The sequence below is a fragment of the Panulirus ornatus genome, chromosome 17 (assembly GCF_036320965.1).
Source record: "Panulirus ornatus isolate Po-2019 chromosome 17, ASM3632096v1, whole genome shotgun sequence".
Taxonomy (NCBI): domain Eukaryota; kingdom Metazoa; phylum Arthropoda; class Malacostraca; order Decapoda; family Palinuridae; genus Panulirus; species Panulirus ornatus.
The window spans coordinates 8,933,954-8,959,364 of record NC_092240.1 but is presented as its reverse complement, the minus strand read 5'-3'; the positions used below and the strand labels follow the sequence as shown (position 1 = coordinate 8,959,364).

The window sequence follows — 25,411 nt, the reverse complement described above, 5'->3', positions numbered from 1 at the left end:
AAACAATAGATAATACTGCTTATATGATGTGACAGCAATCATTAGGTCACCTTGTGATGGTGGAGAAGTAGCAGTATTGTACGGTTATGTACATTTTACCCACTAACAAACATGCCAGCATGTCTAAAGGCACGCAGTAGTTCATGTTACACATAAACTATCAGAAATGTAAAATGTATACATATATATGCACTAACAAAAAGAATGCAGTCAACTTAATCTTTGGCTGGTCTTAGGTGATAGGGAAGGGGAGACTTTTACTCAGGAAATCTTTAGACATGCTGTATCTGCATTTTGCATATTTTTATTGCTCTCTCCAACATTGTATGTACAATCTATCAGTCTAACACGTTTAAAACATATTTATGCCATAAGCTATATTTTCATTCTAAAATCTAAGTAATTGAGCACAAAATATGGTAATTATGACCTGTATATTTTGACTGGGGTCTTTTACTTTTTACATGATTCAATGTTTCATAGTTCATGGCAATTTATGGTAGCCATAGTAACCCCATTGGAGTCCTTTTAAAAAGCACCAGATTTAAAACATTGAGAAGCATGCAAGTGAAAAGGATTTGGATAAGTATTTGCCATAGCCACCTCTGGGTCAACAAGGCATCATAGGTATAGACAGAAAGATATCTGCAGAATGGGAGCTTACGGCTTCTAAAATATTAGTAAATGAGGTGGGGGAAGTTGGCTCAGTAAAGGAGCATAGGGGCATGGTATAGCTCATAATTTAAGGACTTATGTACAGCAGTTGCAGACCATTGAGAACTAGATTTATAAGAGTAGGCCTTATTGCAATATCCTGTTCTTTTTATAATATCACAAGTGTATTGCATTTTGTGAATGTACAGTGTGATATTTGACTGTAGATACAAGTACAGACCTAAGAGATTTGATTGATGAAGTTTTTCAAAACACAAAATAAAACATATTTGAAATAATCATACACTGGATAAGTTGATTAAGCATTGCACTACTTTTCAGGTTAGATTCATGTCAGACTTAGTGCCCCATGAGCCAGCCTATTGTCTACGTGCACATGTCACCAGCCATATCTTTACACCAAAGGGCTGTCAGGAGGTATAGTCTTTCATTTTCCAAGTAGTTGGTGTGCCCTTGAATGAGTTTATGGTGGTATTGATAAAGAAATGAACCAAAACACTTAACTGTCCTTATTTTTAGACTTATTTGATCAGCTTTGGGAATTAGTAATTGGACTCCCCTCAAAATTTTCTTGAAATAGGTTTAAACCCCACCACCTTTACCAGAGTTTGAACACCATGAGACTGACTGTGAGTTTCAGGGTAGCTATGAAGTTCTGATGATACTAATTAGTGGTGATACATCGATCTACTATAAATTTATTGTATGGTACTGTATTACTATTTCATAGAGGTTAGGAGAGAAACTATGCTACCCATATATGTTCTGCTTTTCATATAAGGGCACATAAGAGTGTCAGGAGGGAGATCCTAAAAATCCTCTCCTTCAGTGATGTTTTCCAAAAGAGGGAACAGACCAAGAGCCAGGTGATGATTTTCATCTACAGCTCATTTGTCTGTTCCTGAAGCTACCTTGCTAAGTTGGGAAACAGCAGGCAGGTATAGAATACAAAAGAAGAAATAGAAGGAAGACATTCATATTTAAGTGTAAATATTGCTGTTACCAGATGACTTTGTATTTATACCATCCAATTGGGCCTGTAAAGGAAGCCAACAACCATAAGTTCTCATCCTATCATAGATTGAGAAAGTCCCTTTTAATGCCAAAAACGATATCCCTTCATAATCTTTTTTATTTTATAACACCAGGAGTCCTTTTACAGGGTTCATTCAGATTCATTGCTGTGTTACCATCAGCAGAGGGGAATAGAGAGACTCCTTTGGAGTGCGAGGTCCTTCAGTGAGTTTATGCTCCTTTTCGTTCATTGATGATGATATAGACCCCCTGAAGGTAACATTTCACTCACAGTGTGACACATATTTCTCCATATTTTTTTATGAATACACACAGTGGTGAAGGAGATGAAATGAAGAACTAGTAGAAGGCAGAGATGAGGTAGAGAAGAGATGAAATAAGTACCTTGAAGGATTGTTGAATGAGTTTAATGATAGAGTGGCAGATATAGAGTGTTTGGAACAGGGAGGTATGCAGATTGAGAAAATCATGGCAAGTGGAGTTGCAAAATGAGAAGAGGTGATGAAAGCCTTGCATAAGATGAAATGCGGTAAGGTAGCTGGAGTAGATGCTATTGCAGTTGAATTTCTTGAGAAAGGACATGTCTGTTTTTCCTCCTTGGTTTACCCTTCTCCTTGTTCACTCCACCTGTATCATCTCTTTAGATTTGGATGTAATGGTATTATACGATAAAAAGTATCATTTTATGTACTTTATTTGTTTTCCTTAAGTTAGGGCTACATTTTGTTTTTTCCTTTAGGTCCTTCGTGATTATTACCACTTGGCCAGAGCAAGACTTCAAGAACTGAAGGACTCTTTGAATCCCAATGATGATCAACAGTCTTCCAAAATCAGTAGTAAAGTAGGTATCATTTTCTGTTTAGGAATGCTGAAATGAGTCACATCTTGCTTAGAGGGACCTATGGCTAACAACACTAAAATCAACCATCCTAGGTCTGTGGACCCAAAAGATTGTTAAGATTCTAGAAATAGAAAACAGGAGTCCCTCATTAGCTTACTTATTTTAATAGCAATGATTTAGTTTTTCCCTTACATGTACAAAAAATGTAGATGCAGGTATGTAGGTATGAATTACCGGCCCTTTGAGGTGGAGGATTCTTAATAACAAGAACCTCCTAGAGATTTAAATTTCTGAGATAGTTTAGAAGTATTCATTTAAGTTTTATGTACTTTTGGTGGCTATGATGAAGACATTTATTACTTGGAATAATAGCTGTCTTTCCATCTAATTATTGTGTAGGATATCTAGTAAAACTAGGTTAGCATCAGTGTGTCAGGATGATCTTGATTACTCTAGTCTCTTATACACTTATACATGATGTATATTCAAGAGAACTGTTGTGAAAAATTAGGGATAAAGGTAATTTGATGATGAAATGTAGTTAAGGCAAGTTTAGATGGGGATCAGTGATGAGGAAGTGATAAATTTTATGGCAATGTCATGGTGATTCTAGAAATGTAAAAGGTAAACAATTTTTCTTTTTCATACTATTCACTATTTCCTGCATCAGCAAGGTAGCGTTAAGAACAGAGGACTGAGCCTTTGAGGGAATATCCTCATGTGGCCCCCTTCTCTGTTCCTTCTTTTGGAAAATTAAAAGCGAGAGGGGAGGATTTTCAGCCCCCGCTCCTCCCCTTTTGCCTTCTACGACACGCAGGGAAAATGTGGGAAGTATTCTTTCTCGTATGTTTGAAGGAATAGTGGTTCCAACAATGTTGTATGGTTGCGAGGCATGGGCTATGGATAGAGTTGTGCACAGGAGGGTGGATGTGCTGGAAATGAGATGTTTGAGGACAGTATGTGGTGTGAGGTGGTTTGATCGAGTAAGTAATGTAAGGGTAAGAGAGGTGTGTGGAAATAAAAAGAGCGTGGTTGAGAGAGCAGAAGAGGGTGTTTTGGAATGGTTTGGGCACATGGAGAGAATGAGTGAGGAAAGATTGACCAAGAGGATATATGTGTCGGAGGTGGAGGGAACGAGGAGAAGTGGGAGACCAAATTGGAGGTGGAAAGATGAAGTGAAAAAGATTTTGAGTGATCGGAGCCTGAACATGCAGGAGGGTGAAAGGCGGGCAAGGAATAGAGTGAATTGGATCGATGTAGTATACCGGGGTCGACGTGCTGTCAATGGATTGAATCAGGGCATGTGAAGCGTCTGGGGTAAACCATGGAAAGTTGTGTGGGGCCTGGATGTGGAAAGGGAGCTGTGGTTTTGGTGCATTATTACATGACAGCTAGAGACTGAGTGTGAATGAACGGGGCCTTTGTTGTCTTTTCCTAGCGCTACCTCGCACACATGAGGGGGGGAGGGGGATGTTATTCCATGTGTGGCGAGATGGCGATGGGAATAAATAAAGGCAGACAGTATGAATTATGTACATGTGTATATATGTATATGTCTGTGTGTGTGTATATATGTGTACCTTGGGATGTATAGGTATGTATATTTGCGTGTGTGGATGTGTGTGTGTATACATTGTGCATGGGGGTGGGTTGGACCATTTCTTTTGTCTGTTTCCTTGCGCTACCTCGCAAACGCGGGAGACAGCGACAAAGCAAAATAATAAAAATAAATATGTTACACAAAAAGGCACCTTGTTAAGATAGTTTTGCAAAGAAATGAATTAACACCTCATGTTTGTGTTTTATCAAAAAAAACACAATTTACTGTATTATTCACTGTTCATGAATGTACTTCTGGATGTGATATGCTTAAAGTTGTCTTGATTTAATGTTAGTGATTGCAGTAAATGACTGATATGTATATTCTTGCACATTTACCTAAATTATGTGTATATGCTTGCACATATATTTTGCAGGTGGTTGAGGAAGTAGAAGCTGCTGTAAACCATTTCAGTGAAACGGGTAAAATACCAAACTTCGTTCTAGAAGCGTCTATTTTCCGCATACCATACTTTTGCTCAGCCTTCCTGCCTGCTTTATTAGTGTCCAGGTAAATTTTTCTATTATGTTTACTCCTCATACAATCTCCATATAAATGTTTCATTTCTTTAGATTTAGTGTACTCCATCACCCTTACTAATAGTGTTGACAAAATATCCAATAATTCCTCCTTCATGAATAGAATACATATTAGTAAAGCAGTTGCGAACTTCTTTTCTTGTTATTGCTTCCCCCATACTACATACATTCAAAGTTTATACTACTTTACAAAAACCTTTTAGTTCAACATTTTGGAATTTGAATTATCACTTTGGAAAAAGTTTTTCCTTTCTTTTTTAAGGCACTGTTGTAACATTTTTGTATTTGAAGTTACCATTTATTCTTTATAATAATGGGATCCAGACTTATGGTCTCTTGTATATTCTTAAGGCATTAAAACAGTATTCTAGTGTTACCTTTATTAAGTATACTATTTATCTTTCCTTATGTAACGATTCTATAATGAACTATTTCTCACAAATTACAACTCAAACTGTTGCCACCTCTCTTGTTCCTCCATGTGTTTATGTTTGATTTCCTGATTGTGTTTATCTACTTATGCAGTACCAGGAGGGAGCATTTTTCCAATTTCATATTGTGTTTCAAATTTCTTGACAATTTTTGCATTCACCATTTTTTCCCATAGCTCGTATAGTGAGGCCCAGTTGTGGATGGAGGCTGTGGTTTCAGTGCATTACACATGACAGCTAGAGAAGTACCATCTGGCATCTACCGTCATAAATACCATAACACACTAACCTGACCAATTTTGCTTAACTCTTTTTGATTCATCATATTTGGTTGTATCATCCAATATGTCTTAAGAAGACAGTGCAGCTACACTACCCTCAGCTCAGTGGTTGAGCTGATGTAACACTGACTTTGTTGAATGCAGAGGATAGAAAGATGTGTTTGTGAGTTTATAAGAGAGGTAACTCAAAAGAAAGCAAAACACAGTGATGTGTTGTTAAGACTAATAGAGAAGAGTAAATGACTGAAGGTGCACAAGGGGATGTGAAGTTATATGGATATTGAATGCATTTATTTTTAGATGCAGTAATCACTAGGACATTGATGAACTATGAATTCTTAATGTATATAGTAGTGTTTGTCCAATGTAAATTTAAAGCTCTAAAATTGAATGTATTTAAGAATTCAACAATTGTTTTACTTATTCACAGACCCATACCAGATGTCCCAGATGCTAGAGCAAAGCTAATTGAAGCACTTCATTCAGCTGGCAAAATACCATCCAATATGTTCAACAATTATATTGAAGCATGCCAGAAAGAGGTTTCAGATTTGTTGGCAGGTAAGGGAATTTAATGAACTTCTAAATTTGACCGCCTTCTTCTGCCAGCCTTGAACTGTGCTTAAAAGCTTCGATCATTTTGAACATTTTAGTTGCTGGTCAGGTTCTGCACAAATACTTCCTCCATTTAATGACCGCCACCTGCACAGCCCTCCCCATCACTGATCCCTACTTTTTGCATGACCCTTCACTCCCCCAACTTCCACCTCCTTCTTTGTCCTCCCTTCCCCTGACATTCACCCTCTGCTTGGCCTCTCTTTTTCAACCCCCTCCCCATGTGCTGCCCTCCCTTCCCAAACTGCCACCTTCTACCGAGCCCTTCCTTTCTGTGACTTCAATTCCTTACACTGCCCTCCCCCACCCCAGCATGCCCATCCCCTCATCAGACGCCATCCCTTGAATGGCCCTCCCCAGATCTCATGCCCTACATGACCCTCCCTTCCGACCCCCACCCCTTGTATGGCCCATCTTCCCAGTACTGCCCTTCCCTCCCAGACTGACACCCCTACACAATCTTTCCTTTCCATGACCCCCAAGCCTTGCACTGCCATCTCTCCCAGCATGCCCTTCCCCTCCCCAGACCCTAAATGGCCTTCCCTAGATCCAATGCCCTACATGGCCTTCCCCTTTTCTGACCCCCATTCCTTGCACTGCTCATTCCTCCCCAATCCCCTTCTACTGCATGGCCTTCCACTCCTTGATCCCCCCACCCCCTTGTAGGGCCCTCCCTTCCCCTGACATTTACCCCCTGCACTGTCCTCCCCCTTTCAAACTTCCACCTCCATGTACAGCTTTCCCTTCCTGGATTCCCTTCCACTGAGCCCCTACCACTTGCATAGCCCTCCTTCCACAAAGCCCAACCCTCTCCTTTTGGCCTTCCCCTCATTAAGCCCTGATCCCTTGCCCTGCCCTCCCATCCCCAACCCCCATCCCTAGCATAACCCTCCCCTCCCAAAACCCCCAGCCTATGTAAAGCCTTCCCCTCCCTAATCACCAACCCCTTCTTGGTCTGCCCTGCCTTCACCCTGCACAGCCATCCCCCCTACTCCATGCGTTGCCCTCCCCTCCCCAAGCTCCAGCACCCTTCACAACCCTCCCCTTGACTGTCCCTTTTCTTGGTCAATCTGGCTCTGGTGGCCTGTCTGGTCTTTGACTAGAAAGTATTCTTTTTCTGGAAAGTACTGCATGGGGAAAATGTTCATATTGTGCATATTAGATAGACACATCTCTTCCAAGTTTAAAGCTTATCTGTATTGCTGTTTCAGACTCTTGTTTCAGCCAAATATTCTGACACAAGTGCCATTGCTTCATTATATTAAGATTTATATATAAGATTGTCTGTGATGTAGGATACCCCAATATCCATACATTAAAGTTATCATAATCTTGTTTGAATTCACACCCCTCATGCAAGCATATGCTCTCTCTCCCCTCATATTGTACCTTCAGGCTCTCTATCTTTCCCATTTGTAATTACATCTTCTTTTCGTACTGTTTGTGTCATTCTTTTAGCATCTCTTAGCCATTCGAATGGATATCCAAGAATATTTATCCAATTTTCCTCCACTTTTGTACCTTATTACATCCTATCCTTCGCATCCTTCCTCAGACTACGGTGAATTCCCTTTTTTTTTATCACCATCATAAGTATTGTGGCATATATTCCTACCTCTTCATGAAGAATACTTCCAAGATACTTTTTCCATTCTTGATCACCGTTTTCTGCATTAGAATTAACACCAGGAACAGACGAAGAAAGGCCACATCCGCTCACATCCCTTCTCTAGCTGTTATGTGTACTTCCTCCAGAACCACAGCTCCCTATTCACAACCAGGCCCTATAGACCTTTCTGTGGTTTACCACAGATGCTTCCTGCCCCTTGTTCAGTCCAACGACAGTATGTCGACCCCAGTATACCATATTGTTCCAATTCTCTCTATCCCGTGCACACCTTTCACCCTTCTACATGTTCAGGCCTCAATCACTCAAAACCTTTTTCACTCCATCCTTCCATCTCCAGTTTGGTCTCCCTGTTCCCCTTGTCCCTTCCACTTTTAACACATATAATCTTTGTCTGCCTTTCCTTACTCATTCTCTCCATGTATCCAAACACCTCAGCACACCCTCTTCTGTTCTCTCACCCACACTCTTTTTGTTACCACTCATCTCTCATTCCATTTCATTACTTATGTGATCAAACCTTCTGACCCTACATATTTTCCTCAGACATATCATTTCCAACACATCCACCTCCTCTGCACAACCTTATCTTTAGCCCATGCCTTGCATTCATATAATATTGTTGGGATTACAATTCCTTCAAACATACACACTTTTGCCCTCCTAAATAATGTTGCCTCTTTTCCAATATCTTCAGTGCACCCACAACCTGTGCCCCCTCCCCCACACTTTGATTCACGTCTGCTTCCCTAGTTCCATTCATTGCCATGTCCACTTCCAGAGGTATAAAAAACACATCACTTCATCCAACTTCTTTCCATTCAAACTCACACTGCACCTAACTTGTTCCAAAACCCTGTTGAACCCAGTTACCTTGCTTTTATTCTCATTCACTTTCTGTTTTCTCCTATTGCACACTCTTCCAGACTCAGTCACCAATTTTTGCAGTTTCTTACTCATATCCTCCACCAGAGCTCTATCATCAGCAAACAAAAACTGACTCACTTCCCAAGCCCTCTCATCCCCAACAGACTGCATACTCACCCCTCTCTCCAAGACTCAAATTGACCTCTCTCACTACCCCTTCCATAGATAAATTGAACAACCATGGTATTATCACACACACCCCTGCTGCAGCAACTCTCACTTTGAACCATTCACTTTCCTCTCTTCCTACTCATACACATGCCTTACACCCTTGATAAAACTTCTCACTGTCTCTCACAGCTCCTCCCAAGCCGTTTATTCTTAAGACCTTCCACAATGCATCCCCATCAACCCCATCATGTGATTTCTCAAGTTCCATAAATGGCACATACAAATTCATCTGTTTTTGTAAGTATCTCTCACACATTCCTCAAAGCGAACACCTGATCCACACATCCTCTACCACTTATGAAACCACACTATTAAGGCTCCGATCATGGACAAAAGTCCACATCAAGGCCAGGCAAGTGAAAGTATTTTACAAATTTTGGAGGAAGTGAAAAACCTGTCTTAAGATATGCCACGTCATAGTCATTGGGAAAGGCATGAGAAGGTAGAGTTCCAAAGCTTCAATGTGTAGGGAAAAGCAGTTATCAAAACAGCCTCACCATTCTCTTTTCCTTGACATTATTCTCCCTTTTGAAAACCTCTTCAAATCTTCACTCCAACTTCCACATGATAGTGATCAGACATCCCACTAGCTGCCCCTCTGAGCACAGTTACATCCAGAAATCTGTCTTTAACACCCATTGGAATTGATATGTAATCCAATAATGCCCAATAACTATCTCTCCATCTCACATACATATACTTTTGTATAGTCCTCTTTTTAAATTGGATATTCCCAATCGCCAGTCCTTTTTCAACTCCACAAGCTGTTTATCATTTCCATTCATAACACTCAGTACACTATGTGCTGTAATTAAACCCTCCTCGGCCACATTACTCACTTTCACATATGAATCTCCCATCACTAATACCTGATCTGTTACATCAAAACTGCTGACACTCTCATCCAGCTACTTCCAAAACACTTGCCTCATGATCTTTCTTATCATTTGCCAAGTGTATAAGCACTAACAATCACCCATTTCTTGCCATCCACTTTCAGTTTTACCCACATCAATCCAGAATTTACTTTCTTACACACTATTACTTTCCCACAGCTACTGCTTCAGGAGTAGTCCTTCTCCTTCTTTAGGTCTTGTCCTGTCGTCAACCCCTGACTTTACTTCTAAGACATTTCCAGACCATTCTTGTTTATTCCCTTGGGCTTTGTTTCTCTGAGCCAGAATATCCAGGTTTTTTCCACAAAAGTGATACCTGTCTCTCCTCTCTTCTCATCTTGGTTACATCCACACATTTAGAAACCCCAGCTCAAGCCTTCAGAGGAGGAGGAATCTTCCCTGCCTTGCTCCATCTGTTTCCTCTTTTAGAAAATGGATTGGAGGAAATTAAGGCTTCCAGACCCCCACACCTGCCCCCTTTAGTCACCTCTTATAACATGCAGGGAATACGGAGGTAGAATTTTTTCTTCCCTACCCTAGGGATAAGGTACTCTTATTTAAGATTTTGAACCCTTTCCAGTTTTTTAACTTAGGTGATGTTTTATAAGCCTTTCTTTTCTTGTAGATGTGTTCATGAGTGATCAAGATGTAATTGAAGAACCTATCACAGAGCTGTCTAACATGCTGCAAGAACTAGTCAATCATTCCAGTTGTAGCCAAGGTAGAGATGAAGCTTCGTCATCCATGGTGTTGCCAGTACTGTCTCAAATTTCACAGAAGATTGAGGAAATTATGAGGATATCAGACTCCAGACTAAAGAATATTAGTTATATAATCATAAATGTAAGAACATTTAATGCAAAACTGATAACATATCAGGTATGTATAACTGAGAAATATTTTTATGATTGAATATCACTAGAAAATTAACTAGATGATCAAACAGCTGTTCAGGACAAAGGTCTAGACCCTTTAATGATACCAGAGTGATTTGATGTTGCTATCCAAAAGAAGGGAGACATATGCAACTGAGATATTACACATGTACCTATGGAATCATAAAATCATAAAATAAAATTTGATTGTAAGCCCATTTGCATCCACCTGATGTTGGAAGACTGGGCCTGCTGAATATATCTTAAGAAAGAAACTCCACATGTTACATTGATAAGTATTTCGAGAACTCATCACATGTACTCACCATTACACCAGTTCATGAAAATAGTATGATTTTATGATTTGATATCAAGTATTGGCATCTGTACAATTTGGGGTAATTTTGGATTCAACTTGATTCATTAGAAAAGTATTTTAACTCTGTATCATTAGGTCATCTCTATTAAGTACTTGAAAATGATGGTCAGTATGGATGGAAGCAGAAAAGCTGGAGTTTATGATAAAGCCATTCATGATATAGGAATTGGAGGTATACTAAAATCTTTATTGAATGGAAGAACAATAAGTTTAGTGTGTATAAAAAACCTGCATGGAATATTTGTCTTAATTTCTAATATATGGAAATGAAATCTTTGTTTTTCATATCCCAGAGGGGTAAGGTTGTAGGCAGTTGATATTGATATCTTTTGTAATATGATAGGAATAAGGAGAATAAGTAAAAAAGAAATGAGATAAAGATATGTGGTTTCCTACATGGTATGACCATGTAGGACACATGGCATAGGATATACATAGGATATACATTGGCCTCCCACTTCTTGTTCCTTCCACCTCTGACACATATATCCTCTTTGTCAATCTTTCTTCACTCATTCTCTCCATGACCAAACCATTTCAAAACACCCTCTTCTGCTCTCTCAACCACACTCTTTTTATTGCCACACATCTCTCTTATCCTTTCATGACTTACGCGATCAAACCACCTCACACCACATATTGTCCTCAAACATCTCATTTCCAGCACAGCCACCCTCCTCCACACAACTAACTATAGCCCACGCCTCGCAACCATATGACATTGTTGGAACCACTATTCCTTCAAATATACCCATTTTTGCTTTCCAAGATAACGTTCTCAACTTCCACACATTTTTTTTTTGTAAGGATGTTGTTAATATCACATAAGCCTCATTAGCATAGGGAGAGAAAAGTCCAGGAAGTCATACATTGATATGAAAGGATGAGGTGGAAGGATGAAGGAGGCTTTTAAGTATTTAGTCCCTGATAATGAAGGAGGGTGGGTGAGGCATTCATGGGATCACAGCAAATTTAGTGATGTGGTACACAGGAGCTTGCATGCTGTCATTGAGTTGAACCAGGGCATATGAAGTGGTTAGGGGAAACCACAGAAAGGTCTATGGGGCTTGGTTGTTGATAGTGTAAAAAAGATTTTAAGCGATCAGGGCCTGAGCATGCAGGAGGGTGAAAGGTGTGCACTGGATAGTGTATTGGAATGATGTAGTATACTGGGGTCAGTGTGTTGTCGGTGGATCATCCTGGGTAAACCATTGAAAGGTCTTTAGGTCCTGATTGTAGATAGTGAGCTGTAGGCTCGGTGCATTGCATATGACAGTGAGAGAATGGTAGTGAGCAGATGTGGCTGTTCATCTTTTTCTGATGCTACCTTGCCAACACAGGAAATGGCAATCAGTTCTTTTTATATATATATATATATATATATATATATATATATATATATATATATATATATATATATATATATATATAATGCAATAGCACCAAGAACAGACAAAGAAAGGCCACATTCACTTACATTTATTATTTGGCTCTCTTGTGTAATGCACTGAAAGAACTGCCTATTTGGCATAAATAAGATGGCCTTTAATAGGGCACTCAGTTGCCTGTGCCTTCTCAGCTAACAAAAAGAACATACATTTTGAAATTACACACATTTGGTTTTTATGTTCTTGAGATTTCACAGTCTTACATTCTTCTGATGAGATCAACAGTTATTTTGAAAGGGGATAAAAAAAACACTAAATTCATGTACCAAGTGGAAGTAGGACATGTTTTAGATAAAAGATAGTATTTGTTGCCAGTGATTTTTACTTTAGCTTGAAGTGTACATACAGTTTTTACATCACTGTGGGTTTTGGGTTACCAAATAATGTGTGGCCTTTTTTATCAACCTGTTCACATGTTCCATAATCATTAAAGCGTACACATATGTATCCTGATAGTAGAATTGATTTTTATAAAAGGTATATATGTAACTTCTTACGTATGTTCCATACAGGTTGTAGAAAAGATAATTGGAATTGTAGAAAGATTATGCTTCACTTCTTACCCTGAGGGCAACATCAAAAAAAGACGACCTTCTTGGCTGACTCAATTTGTGTCATTACTTTCATCAAGTATAACCTTACAACAGGCACTTTTTACACACCTTGTGCACACTCTTGAAGGAGGCCAGCAAGGAGAAATTGCCTCAGATCAAGTAAGTTGCATGTAATTCATTTTTTATCTATCTTATCTTGTTTCCCCTTTTAGAAAGTTGAAATACAAGGAGGGGAGGGTTTCTAGCCCCCCCCCCCGCTCGTGTCCCCTTTAGTCGCCTTCTATGACACGCGTTGAATGCTTGGGAAGTATTCTTTCTCCCCTATCCCCTCCCCTCCTTGTATTTAAACTTTTTAAAAGGGGAAACAGGAGTCATGCTGGGAGTGCTCATCCTCCTTGAAAGTTCAGATTGGGGTGTCTAAATGTGTGTGGATGTAACCAAAATGAGAAAAAAAGGAGAGATAGGAGGTATGTTTAAGGAGAGGAACCTGGATGTTTTGGCTCTGAGTGAAACGAAGCTCAAGGGTGAAGGGGAAAAGTGGTTTGGAAATGTCTTGGGAGTAAAGTCAAGGGTTGGTGAGAGGACAAGAGCAAAGTAAGGAGTAGCACTATTCCTAAAGCAGGAATTGTGGGAGTATGTGATAGTGTGTAAGAAAGTAAACTCTAGATTGATATGGGTAAAACTGAAAGTGGATGGAGAGAGATGGGTGATTATTGGTGCCTATGCACCTGGTCATGAAAAGAAAGATCATGAGAGGCAAGTGTTTTAGGAGCAGCTGAGTGAGTGTGTTAGCAGCTTTGATGCACAAGACTGGGTTATAGTGATGGGTGATTTGAATGCAAAGGTGAGTAATGTGGCAGTTGAGGGTATAATTGATGTACATGGGGTATTCAGTGCTGTAAATGGAAATAGTGAAGAGCTTGTAGATTGGTGTGCTAAAAAAGGACTGTTGATTCAGAATACCTGGTTTAAAAAGAGAGATATACATAAGTATACATATGTAAGTAGGAAAGATGGCGAAAGTGTTATTGGATTACGTGTTAATTGATAGGCATGTGAAAGAGAGACTTTTGGATGTTAATATGCAGAGAGGCTGATACTGGAGGGATGTCTGATCTTTACCTTGTGGAGGTGAAGGTGAATTTTTGTAGAGGTTTGCAGAAAAGAAGAGAGAATGTTGGGGTGAAGAGGGTGGTGAGAGTAGGTAAGCTTGGAAAGGAGAATTGTGTGAGGAAGTACCAGGAGAGACTGAGTGCAGAATGGAAAAAGGTGAGAGCAAATGACATAAGGGGAGTTGGGAGGAATGGGATGTATTTAGGGAAGCATTGATGGCTTGTGCAAAAGATGCCGGTAGCATGAGAAAGGTGGGAGGTAGGCAGATTAGAAAGGGTAATGAGTGGTGGGATGAAGTAAGATTGTTAGTGAAAGAGAAGAGAGAGGCATTTGGACAATTTTTGCAGGGAAATAGTGCAAATAACTGAGAGATGTATAAAAGAACAAGGGAGGAGATCAAGAGAAAGTTGCAAGAGGTGAAAAAGAGGGCAAATGAGAGTTGGGGTGAGTGAGGATCGTTAAATTTTTTTTATACTTTGTCGCTGTCTCCCGCGTTTGCGAGGTAGCGCAAGGAAACAGACGAAAGAAATGGCCCAACCCCCATACACACGTACATACACACGTCCACACACGCAAATATACATACCTACACAGCTTTCCATGGTTTACCCCAGACGCTTCACATGCCTTGATTCAATCCACTGACAGCACGTCAACCCCTGTATACCACATCGCTCCAATTCACTCTATTTCTTGCCCTCCTTTCACCCTCCTGCATGTTCAGGCCCCGATCACACAAAATCTTTTTCACTCCATCTTTCCACCTCCAATTTGGCCTCCCTCTTCTCCTCGTTCCCTCCACCTCCGACACATATATCCTCTTGGTCAATCTTTCCTCACTCATTCTCTCCATGTGCCCAAACCATTTCAAAACACCCTCTTCTGCTCTCTCAACCACGCTCTTTTTATTTCCACACATCTCTCTTACCCTTACGTTACTTACTCGATCAAACCACCTCACACCACACATTGTCCTCAAACATCTCATTTCCAGCACATCCATCCTCCTGCGCACAACTCTATCCATAGCCCACGCCTCGCAACCATACAACATTGTTGGAACCACTATTCCTTCAAACATACCCATTTTTGCTTTCCGAGATAATGTTCTCGACTTCCACACATTTTTCAAGGCTCCCAAAATTTTCGCCCCCTCCCCCACCCTATGATCCACTTCCGCTTCCATGGTTCCATCCGCTGACAGATCCACTCCCAGATATCTAAAACACTTCACTTCCTCCAGTTTTTCTCCATTCAAACTCACCTCCCAATTGACTTGACCCTCAACCCTACTGTACCTAATAACCTTGCTCTTATTCACATTTACTCTTAACTTTCTTCTTCCACACACTTTACCAAACTCAGTCACCAGCTTCTGCAGTTTCTCACATGAATCAGCCACCAGCGCTGTATCATCAGCGAACAACAACTGACTCACTTCCCAAGCTCTCTCATCCCCAACAGAGGGAGAATAAAAAGATTGTTTTGGAGGGAGGTAAATAAAGTGCATAAGACAAGAGAACAAATGGAAACATCGGTGAAGTGGGCTAATGGGGAGGTAGTAACAAGTATTGGTTAAGTGAGAAGGAGATGGAGTGAGTATTTTGAAGGGTTGTTGAATGTGTTTGATGATAGAGTGGTAGATATAGGGTGTTTTGGTCGAGGTGGTGTGCAAAGTGAGAGAGGTCAGGGAGAATGGTTTGATAAAGAGAGAAGTAGTGAAAACTTTGCGGAAGATGAAAGCCAGCAAGGCGGCGGGTTTGGATGGTATTGCCGTGGAATTTATTAAAAAAGGGGGTGACTGTGTTGTTGACTGGTTGGTGAGAATATTCAGTGTATGAATGGTTCACGGTGAAGTGCCTGAGGATTGGTGGAATGCATGCATAGTGCCATTGTATAAAGGCAAAGGGGATAAAGGTGAGTGTTCAGATTACAGAGATATAAGTTTGTTGAGTATTCCTGGGAAATTATATGGGAGGTTATTTATTGAGGGGGTGAAGGCATGTACAGAGCATCAGATAGGGGAAGAGCAGTGTGGTTTCAGAAGTGTTAGAGGATATGTGGATCAGGTGTTTACTTTGAAGAATGTATGTGAGAAATACTTAGAAAACCAGATGGATTTGTATGTAGCATTTATGGATCTGGAGAAGGCATATGATGGAGTTAATAGAGATGCTCTTTGGAAGGTATTAAGAGTATATGGTGTGGGAGGTAAGTTGCTAGAAGCAGTGAAAAGTTTTTATTGGGGATGTAAGGCATGTGTATGAGTAGGAAGAAAGGAAAGTGATTGGTTCCCAGTGAATGCTGGTTTGCGGCAGGGGTGAGTGATGTCTCCATGGTTGTTTAATTTGTTTATGGATAGGGTTGTTAGGGAGGTGAATGCAAGGGTTTTAGAGAGAGGGGCAAGTATGCAGTCTGTTGTGGATGAGAGGGCTTGGGAAGTGAGTCTGTTGTTGTTCGCTGATGATACAGCGCTGGTGGCTGATTCATGTGAGAAACTGCAGAAGCTGGTGACTGAGTTTGGTAAAGTGTGTGAAAGAAGAAAGCTGAGAGTAAATGTAAATAAGAGCAAGGTTATTAGGTTCACTAGGGTTGAGGGACAAGTCAATTGAGAGGTAAGTTTGAATGGAGAAAAACTGGAGGAAGTAAATTGTTTTAGATATCTGGGAGTGGGTTTAGCAGCAGATGGATCCATGGAAGCAGAAGTGAGTCACAGGGTAGGGGATGGGATGAAGGTTCCAGGAGTGTTGAAGAATGTGTGGAAGGCAAGAATGTTATCTTGGAAAGCAAAAATGGGTATGTTTGAAGGAATAGTGGTTCCAACAATGTTATATGGTTGTGAGGCATGGGCTATAGATAGGGTTGTGCAGAGGAGGGTGGATGTGTTGGAAATGAAATGTTTGAGGACAGTATGTGGTGTGAGGTGGTTTGATTAAGTAATGAAAGGGTAAGAAAGATGTGTGGTAATAAAAAGAGTGTGGTTGAGAGAGCAGGAGAGGGTGTGTTGAAATGGTTTGATCTCGTGGAGTGAATGAGTGAGGAGAGATTGACAAAGGATATATGTGTCAGAGGTGGAGGGAATGAGGAGAAGTGGGAGTCCAAATTGGAGGTGGAAGGATGGAGTGAAAAAGAGTTTGAGCAATCGGGCCTGAACATACAGGAGGGTGAAAGGCATACAATGAATAGAGTGAATTGGAACGATTTGGTATACCGGTGTCAGCGTGCTGTCAGTAGATTGAACCAGGGCATGTGAAGTGTCTGGGGTAAACCATGGAAAGTTTTTAGGGGGCCTGGATGTGAAAAGGGAGCTGTGGTTTCGGTGCATTACACATGACAGCTAGAGACTGAGTGCGACGGGAATGGATGAAGGCAGCAAGTATGAATATGTACATGTGTATATATGTATATGTATGTGTATGTATATGTTGAAATGTATAGGTATGTATATGTGCATGTGTAGGCGTTTATGTATATACATGCGTATGTGGGTGGGTTGGGCCATTCTTTCATCTGTTTCCTTGCACTACCTTGTTAACACAGGACACAGCGACAGAGTATGACAATAATGATAATCTATCTTATCCTTTTTCTTTTCTTTTTCCTGCTAAATAGCATAGCATATGCAGAATCATATGAAATTATTTCATTTATTTACCTTCTCTTCTCTTTCAGTCTTCACAAAAAGACAGTATTAACACAATGAAATTTAGCTTAGTAATGCACCACCAGATGCACCCAGTTGCTTGAAAAGAATAAGGGATGCCAGTTATTTTTCCACAAAGGTGAAAATATTAGAATGGAAATCTGGAGAGATAACCAAGATGTAGACTTCAGGGATAATAATAAAAAGCAGCAATACTTTTAAAGTGGGAGTATTTAAAGAATGTTATGGAGTTTGTAGGCTTGTGGCAGACCACATAGTGATGCTGCAGTATAACTGTCATCAGAAAAACCATCAGAGTGAGAGAGAGCTGCCCTTTTCCTCTTTTGGGAACTGCTGATTTGTAAACTTTGGAAAATCAGTTTGCTTCTTGTTAAAGTTTTGTTTATGATTGTTATAAACTGTTCAGAACACCTAATATGAAAAGGTGTCATAATATATCTTCACATATACAAGACTAAATTATTTGCCTGCTTGTTCTGTATGCCTCTAGCATTTACATTTCAGGCTTAGAAAGTTAGGCTATGAAAGGAAATTAGAAGTTTAATTTGAATAATTCAGTTGGCATAGATGACTTGTCACTTCAGGTTTAAGAATTAAGAAGTTAAACAGCTTTTAGAGGATGATATGTGGTATGAGGCAATGTGACCTTAAAAGGATTGACAGTAAGAGAGATGTGTCGTAGTAAGCACAGTCTGATTAAGGGACCTGACCAGGGTGTATCAAAATGGTTCAGACATATGGTGAGGATGAGCTAAGAATGACTGATTAAAAGGATCTACATATCAAGTATGGAGGGAGGAAGGAGGAGGGGGAGTGGTGGAAGCTTTAGGAATATTGATGCAATGAACATTTATGAGGGGGAGAGGCATGCATAGGATAGAGTGAATTGTATCAATGTGGTATATGGAAGACATAATGTCAGTGGGCTGAACCAGGGCATATGAAGCAGTCAAGATAAACCTTGAAATGGTCTGTGATGCTACCGTGGATGGTAGGCTCTGACCTATATACATTATACATAACAGCTCAGGAGTGGATGTGTGCAAGTGGAGCCATTGTTCATTTGTTCCTGATGCTACTTCACTGAGGCAGGAGACATTATTAGGTATAAAAGATGGGAATGGATGAAGGCAGCAAGTATGAATATGTATATGTATGTATATGTCTGTGTATGTAAACGAATGGGGCCTTTGTTGTCTTTTCCTAGCGCTACCTCGCACACATGAGGGGGGAGGGGGATGTTATTCCATGTGTGGCGAGGTGGTGATGGGAATGAATAAAGGCAGACTGTGAATTGTGTGCATGTGTATATATGTATGTGTCTGTGTGTATATGTATGTGAACATTGAGATGTATGGGTATGTATATTTGCATGTGTGGATGTGTATGTATATACTAGTGTATGGGGGTGGGTTGGGCCATTTCTTTCGTCTGTTTCCTTGCGCTACCTCGCAAACGCGGAAGACAGCAACAAAGCAAAATATATAAATATAGATATGTCTGTGTATGTATAGGTATGTATACGTTGAAATGTATATGTGCTTGTATGGGTGTTTATGTATATACATGTGTATGTGGGTGGGTTGGGCCATTCCTCATCTGTTTCCTTACGCTACCTCGCTATCGCAGGAGATGGCAACTAAGTATGATGAATACAGACAATCTTTCCAGTCATTTGAACTATTCACTAATGATATCACTACCTCTGTGGAAAGAGAGAACGTTATCTCAGAGAGCAAAATTGAGTATGTTTGAAGAAATAGTAGTTCTAACTCAATCATTCTTTCGTCTGTTTCCTTGCACTACCTCACTAACGCGGGAGACAGCGACAAAGCAAAATAAATAAATATAAATATATCTTTCTTTTCTTTCATACTATTCGCCATTTCCTGCATTAGCAAGGTAGCGTTAGGAACAGAGGACTAGGCCTTTGAGGGAATATCCTCACCTGGCCCCCTTCTCTGTTCCTTCTTTTGGAAAATTAAAAAATAATGTGAGGGGAGGATTTCCAGCCACCCGCTCCCTCCCCTTTTAGTCGCCTTCTACGACATGCAGGGAATACGTGGGAAGTATTCTTTCTCCCCTATCCCCAGGGATATAACCAAGATGTGAAAAAAGGAGAGATAGGTAGTATGTTTGAGGAAAGGAACCTGGATGTTTTGGCTTTGAGTGAAACGAAGCTCAAGGGTAAAGGGGAAGAGTGGTTTGGGAATGTCTTGGGAGTAAAGTCAGGGGTTAGTGAGAGGACAAGAGCAAGGGAAGGAGTAGCAGTACTCCTGAAACAGGAGTTGTGGGAGTATGTGATAGAATGTAAGAAAATAAATTCTCGATTAATATGGGTAAAACTGAAAGTTGATGGAGAGAGATGGGTGATTATTGGTGCATATGCACCTGGGCATGAGAAGAAAGATCATGAGAGGCAAGTGTTTTGGGAGCAGCTGAATGAGTGTGTTAGTGGTTTTGATGCACGAAACCGGGTTATAGTGATGGGTGATTTGAATGCAAAGGTGAGTAATGTGGCAGTTGAGGGAATAATTGGTATACATGGGGTGTTCAGTGTTGTAAATGGAAATGGTGAAGAGCTTGTAGATTTATGTGCTGAAAAAGGACTGGTGATTGGGAATACCTGGTTTAAAAAGCGATATATACATAAGTATACGTATGTAAGTAGGAGAGATGGCCAGAAAGCGTTATTGGATTACATGTTAATTGACAGGCGCGCGAAAGAGAGACTTTTGGATGTTAATGTGCTGAGAGGTGCAACTGGAGGGATGTCTGATCATTATCTTGTGGAGGCTAAGGTGAAGATTTGTATGGGTTTTCAGAAAAGAAGAGTGAATGTTGGGGTGAAGAGGGGTGGTGAGAGTAAGTGAGCTTGGGAAGGAGACTTGTGTGAGGAAGTACCAGGAGAGACTGAGTACAGAATGGAAAAAGGTGAGAACAATGGAAGTAAGGGGAGTGGGGGAGGAATGGGATGTATTTAGGGAATTAGTGATGGATTGCACAAAAGATGCTTGTGGCATGAGAAGAGTGGGAGGTGGGTTGATTAGAAAGGGTAGTGAGTGGTGGGATGAAGAAGTAAGATTATTAGTGAAAGAGAAGAGAGAGGCATTTGGACGATTTTTGCAGGGAAAAAATGCAATTGAGTGGGAGATGTATAAAAGAAAGAGACAGGAGGTCAAGAGAAAGGTGCAAGAGGTGAAAAAGAGGGCAAATGAGAGTTGGGGTGAGAGAGTATCATTAGATTTTAGGGAGAATAAAAAGATGTTCTGGAAGGAGGTAAATAAAGTGCGTAAGACAAGGGAGCAAATGGGAACTTCAGTGAAGGGCGCAAATGGGGAGGTGATAACAAGTAGTGGTGATGTGAGAAGGAGATGGAGTGAGTATTTTGAAGGTTTGTTGAATGTGTTTGATGATAGAGTGGCAGATATAGGGTGTTTTGGTCGAGGTGGTGTGCAAAGTGAGAGGGTTAGGGAAAATGATTTGGTAAACAGAGAAGAGGTAGTAAAAGCTTTGCGGAAGATGAAAGCCGGCAAGGCAGCAGGTTTGGATGGTATTGCAGTGGAATTTATTAAAAAGTGGTTGACTGGTTGGTAAGGTTATTTAATGTATGTATGACTCATGGTGAGGTCCCTGAGGATTGGCGGAATGCGTGCATAGTGCCATTGTACAAAGGCAAAGGGGATAAGAGTGAGTGCTCAAATTACAGAGGTATAAGTTTGTTTATATCCCTGGGGATAGGGGAGAAAGAATACTTCCCACGTATTCCCTGCGTGTCGTAGAAGGCGACTAAAAGGGAAGGGAGCGGGGGGCTGGAAATCCTCCCCTCTCGTTTTTTTTTAATTTTCCAAAAGAAGGAACAGAGAAGGGGGCCAGGTGAGGATACTCCCTCAAAGGCCCAGTCCTCTGTTCTTAACGCTACCTCGCTATCGCGGGAAATGGCGAATAGTATGGAAAAAAAAAAAAGTTTGTTGAGTATTCCTGGTAAATTATATGGGAGGGTATTGATTGAGAGGGTGAAGGCATGTACAGAGCATCAGATTGGGGAAGAGCACTGTGGTTTCAGAAGTGGTAGAGGATGTGTGGATCAGGTGTTTGCTTTGAAGAATGTATGTGAGAAATACTTAGAAAAGCAAATGGATTTGTATGTAGCATTTATGGATCTGGAGAAGGCATATGATAGAGTTGATAGAGATGCTCTGTGGAAGGTATTAAGAATATATGGTGTGGGAGGCAAGTTGTTAGAAGCAGTGAAAAGTTTTTATCGAGGATGTAAGGCATGTGTACGTGTAGGAAGAGAGGAAAGTGATTGGTTCTCTGTGAATGTAGGTTTGCGGCAGGGGTGTGTGATGTCTCCATGGTTGTTTAATTTGTTTATGGATGGGGTTGTTAGGGAGGTAAATGCAAGAGTTTTGGAAAGAGGGGCAAGTATGAAGTCTGTTGTGGATGAGAGAGCTTGGGAAGTGAGTCAGTTGTTGTTCGCTGATGATACAGCGCTGGTGGCTGATTCATGTGAGAAACTGCAGAAGCTGGTGACTGAGTTTGGTAAAGGTAAGGTAAGTTTGGTAAAGGTAAGTTTGAATGGAGAAAAACTGGAGGAAGTAAAGTGTTTTAGATATCTGGGAGTGGATCTGGCAGCGGATGGAACCATGGAAGCGGAAGTGGATCATAGGGTGGGGGAGGGGGCGAAAATCCTGGGTGCCTTGAAGAATGTGTGGAAGTCGAGAACATTATCTCGGAAAGCAAAAATGGGTATGTTTGAAAGAATAGTGGTTCCAACAATGTTGTATGGTTGCGAGGCGTGGGCTATGGATAGAGTTGTGCGCAGGAGGATGGATGTGCTGGAAATGAGATGTTTGAGGACAATGTGTGGTGTGAGGTGGTTTGATCGAGTAAGTAACGTAAGGGTAAGAGAGATGTGTGGAAATAAAAAGAGCATGGTTGAGAGAGCAGAAGAGGGTGTTTTGAAATGGTTTGGGCACATGGAGAGAATGAATGAGGAAAGATTGACCAAGAGGATATATGTGTCGGAGGTGGAGGGAACGAGGAGAAGAGGGAGACCAAATTGGAGGTGGAAAGATGGAGTGAAAAAGATTTTGTGTGATTGGGGCCTGAACATGCAGGAGGGTGAAAGGAGGGCAAGGAATAGAGTGAATTGGAGCAATGTGGTATACCGGGGTTGACGTGCTGTCAGTGGATTAAATCAGGGCATGTGAAGCGTCTGGGGTAAACCATGGAAAGCTGTGTAGGTATGTATATTTGCGTGTGTGGACGTATGTATATACATGTGTATGGGGGTGGGTTGGGCCATTTCTTTCGTCTGTTTCCTTGCGCTACCTCGCAAACGCGGGAGACAGCGACAAAGCTAAAAAAAAAAAACATGCATATTTATACACATACATAGAAATATACATATATACACATGTACATATTCATACTTGCTTGCCTTCATTCATTCCCGTTGCTACCTCTCCCCACAGAAAACAGTATCGCAAACCTCCGCTTCAGCAAATTAGCACCAGGAAAACAGACAAAAAAGGCCACATTCGTTCACACTTTGCAGAAATTAATTGAAGAACTAGGTTCCCTAGCTAAATTCCTACAGGCTTATATACTTCATAGATTTTATGTTTCAGATTAAGAAATGTGGAATTATACTCTCTGAAATCTGGAGGATTGAAGGTCTTTTTCTTCCTGTTACTGAAGGATCTACACCGAATCAGAAAGCTCTACCTTTCACTCAGTACTTCCTGAATAAATTGGGGCTAAGTTCTCAGCAAGCATTTGTCTTTGCTTGTAGGTGGGTATTAGTTAGAAATCATGTAGCAATTTTTCCTTTTTTGAACGTTTTTATGATTTCTTTTATTATTAGTATGAGGATAATGATATATGAAAAACTTTGTATGATTATAAATTTTTCTCTGATACTTCTTCATTTGTTGCCTTGGCAAGGAAGCATCTAGAACAGATGACTGAGCCTAAGAGAAAAAACCCTGAGATGGCTTCTCTCTTTGTCCTCTTGTAAAGTGATTATTCAGAAGGGGAGGATATTCAAGTGACCCTACCCCCAACTCCATTCCTACCCATCTTAGTTGACATCTTTGACATGCAAGAAATGCATGGCTAGTATTTTTATGCCCTATCCCATGTGTAATTATTATTATCACCATATTTTTTTATTGCTTTTACACTGTTTTCTGAATATTGAAGTAAGACGTAGGAATAGACTCATTTGCTCACATGTGACAGTTGAGGGTTTATCCAAGGATATCCGTTGTAAATGAAAATGTTGAACAGCTTGTGGAGTTGTGTGCTGAAAATTAACTGATGATTGAGAATACATAGTTTAAAAAGAGGAACATATATATATTTTTTTCATACATATCCACCATTTCCCGCATTAGCAAGGTAGTGTCAAGAACAGAGGAGTGAGCCGTAGAGGGAATATCCTCATTTGGCTCCCTTCTCTGTTGCTTTTTTTGGAAAAGTAAAAATGGGAGGGGAGGATTTCCAGCCCCTCGCTCCCTCCCCCTTTAGTCGCCTTCTAAGACTTACAGGGAATACGTGGGAAGTATTCTTTCTCCCCTATCCCCAGGGATGATATACAAGTATAGATAGATAATTATAGGTGCTTGGAGGGCATTACAGTTTTAGATTATGTTATAATTGGTAGTCATGCCAGAGAGAGAATTTTTTATTTAAATGTGGTGGTGGGATGTCTGATTACTTTTTTTATGAAGGCAAGGGTGAAAGTTTGTAAAGTCTTCAGGAAAAATCGTGATGATATATGATAGGAAGAGGTTGGTGAAAGCAAATAAAGTTGGAAAGCATGCATGTGTGAAGAGATACTAGGAGGGATTGGGTGAAGCATCACAAAAAGTGAGAGTAAACAAAACTAGAGAAGTGAGCAAAGAATTGGCAGCATTTAGGGAAGGAACAGAGAACGAGGCCAGGTGAGGATATTCCTCAGAGGCCCAGTCCTCTGTTCTTAACGCTACCTTGCTAACGCGGGAAATGGCGAATAGTATGAAAGAAAGTATATATGTATATGTTTGTGTTTCCCATTTTAGAAAGTTAATACAAGGAGGGGAGGATTTCCGGCCCCCCGCTCCCGTCCCCTCTAGTCGCTTTCTACGACACGCGAGGAATACGTGGGAAGTATTCTTTCACCCCTATCCCCAGGGATAATATACATATATATATACACACACACACACACACACATACATATATATACATATGAAAAATGTAAGAAACAATTTAGAAAACAAACTTTTAGCTTGAAATGAATGAAAAAATGAACGTCACATAATGGTTCAACCTCTGGCTATGGAAAAGGAAATGTACAATTTATTCACACAAACGTCAATAGCAGTTCTCATCAATTTCACCACTGTATCAATAAGCTTCAATGTCTAAGCTACATTTTTCTCCAACTTCACTATTTTCTTGTCAAAACACCATGCATGAAAACTATCACTCCAGTAACACAACTATAAACATTTACTTCCCCTTTAAAAAGTTCTGGGGAAGTCTGTCTCGATACACTGCGGCGAGGCGAGGCGACGCTGACAAAGTATAAAAAAAAAAAAAAAAAAAAAAAAAAAAAATATGTTTGTGTATGTGTATGTATATGCTGATATGTATGTGTGTGTGCATGGGTGTTTTTTTATTCATTCTATTTATTTCTTTATTATAATTTGTCGCTGTCTTCCTCATTAGCGAGGTAGCGCAAGGAAA

General features: G+C 40.4%; 1 protein-coding gene across 4 annotated transcripts in view; it reads left to right on the top strand.

The window, feature by feature from the left end:
- LOC139754557 (uncharacterized) overlaps positions 1-25,411 on the top strand; it is a 182,140-nt gene that overhangs the window by 135,097 nt on the left and 21,632 nt on the right. For all 4 annotated transcript variants that reach the window (XM_071671909.1, XM_071671910.1, XM_071671908.1 and 1 more), the window contains 7 exons: positions 997-1,092; positions 2,450-2,551; positions 4,528-4,661; positions 5,833-5,963; positions 10,264-10,517; positions 12,853-13,053; positions 23,308-23,471. In XM_071671909.1, coding sequence (XP_071528010.1) covers positions 997-1,092; positions 2,450-2,551; positions 4,528-4,661; positions 5,833-5,963; positions 10,264-10,517; positions 12,853-13,053; positions 23,308-23,471 — 1,082 coding nt within the window. The remainder of the gene's footprint in view (positions 1-996; positions 1,093-2,449; positions 2,552-4,527; positions 4,662-5,832; positions 5,964-10,263; positions 10,518-12,852; positions 13,054-23,307; positions 23,472-25,411) is intronic.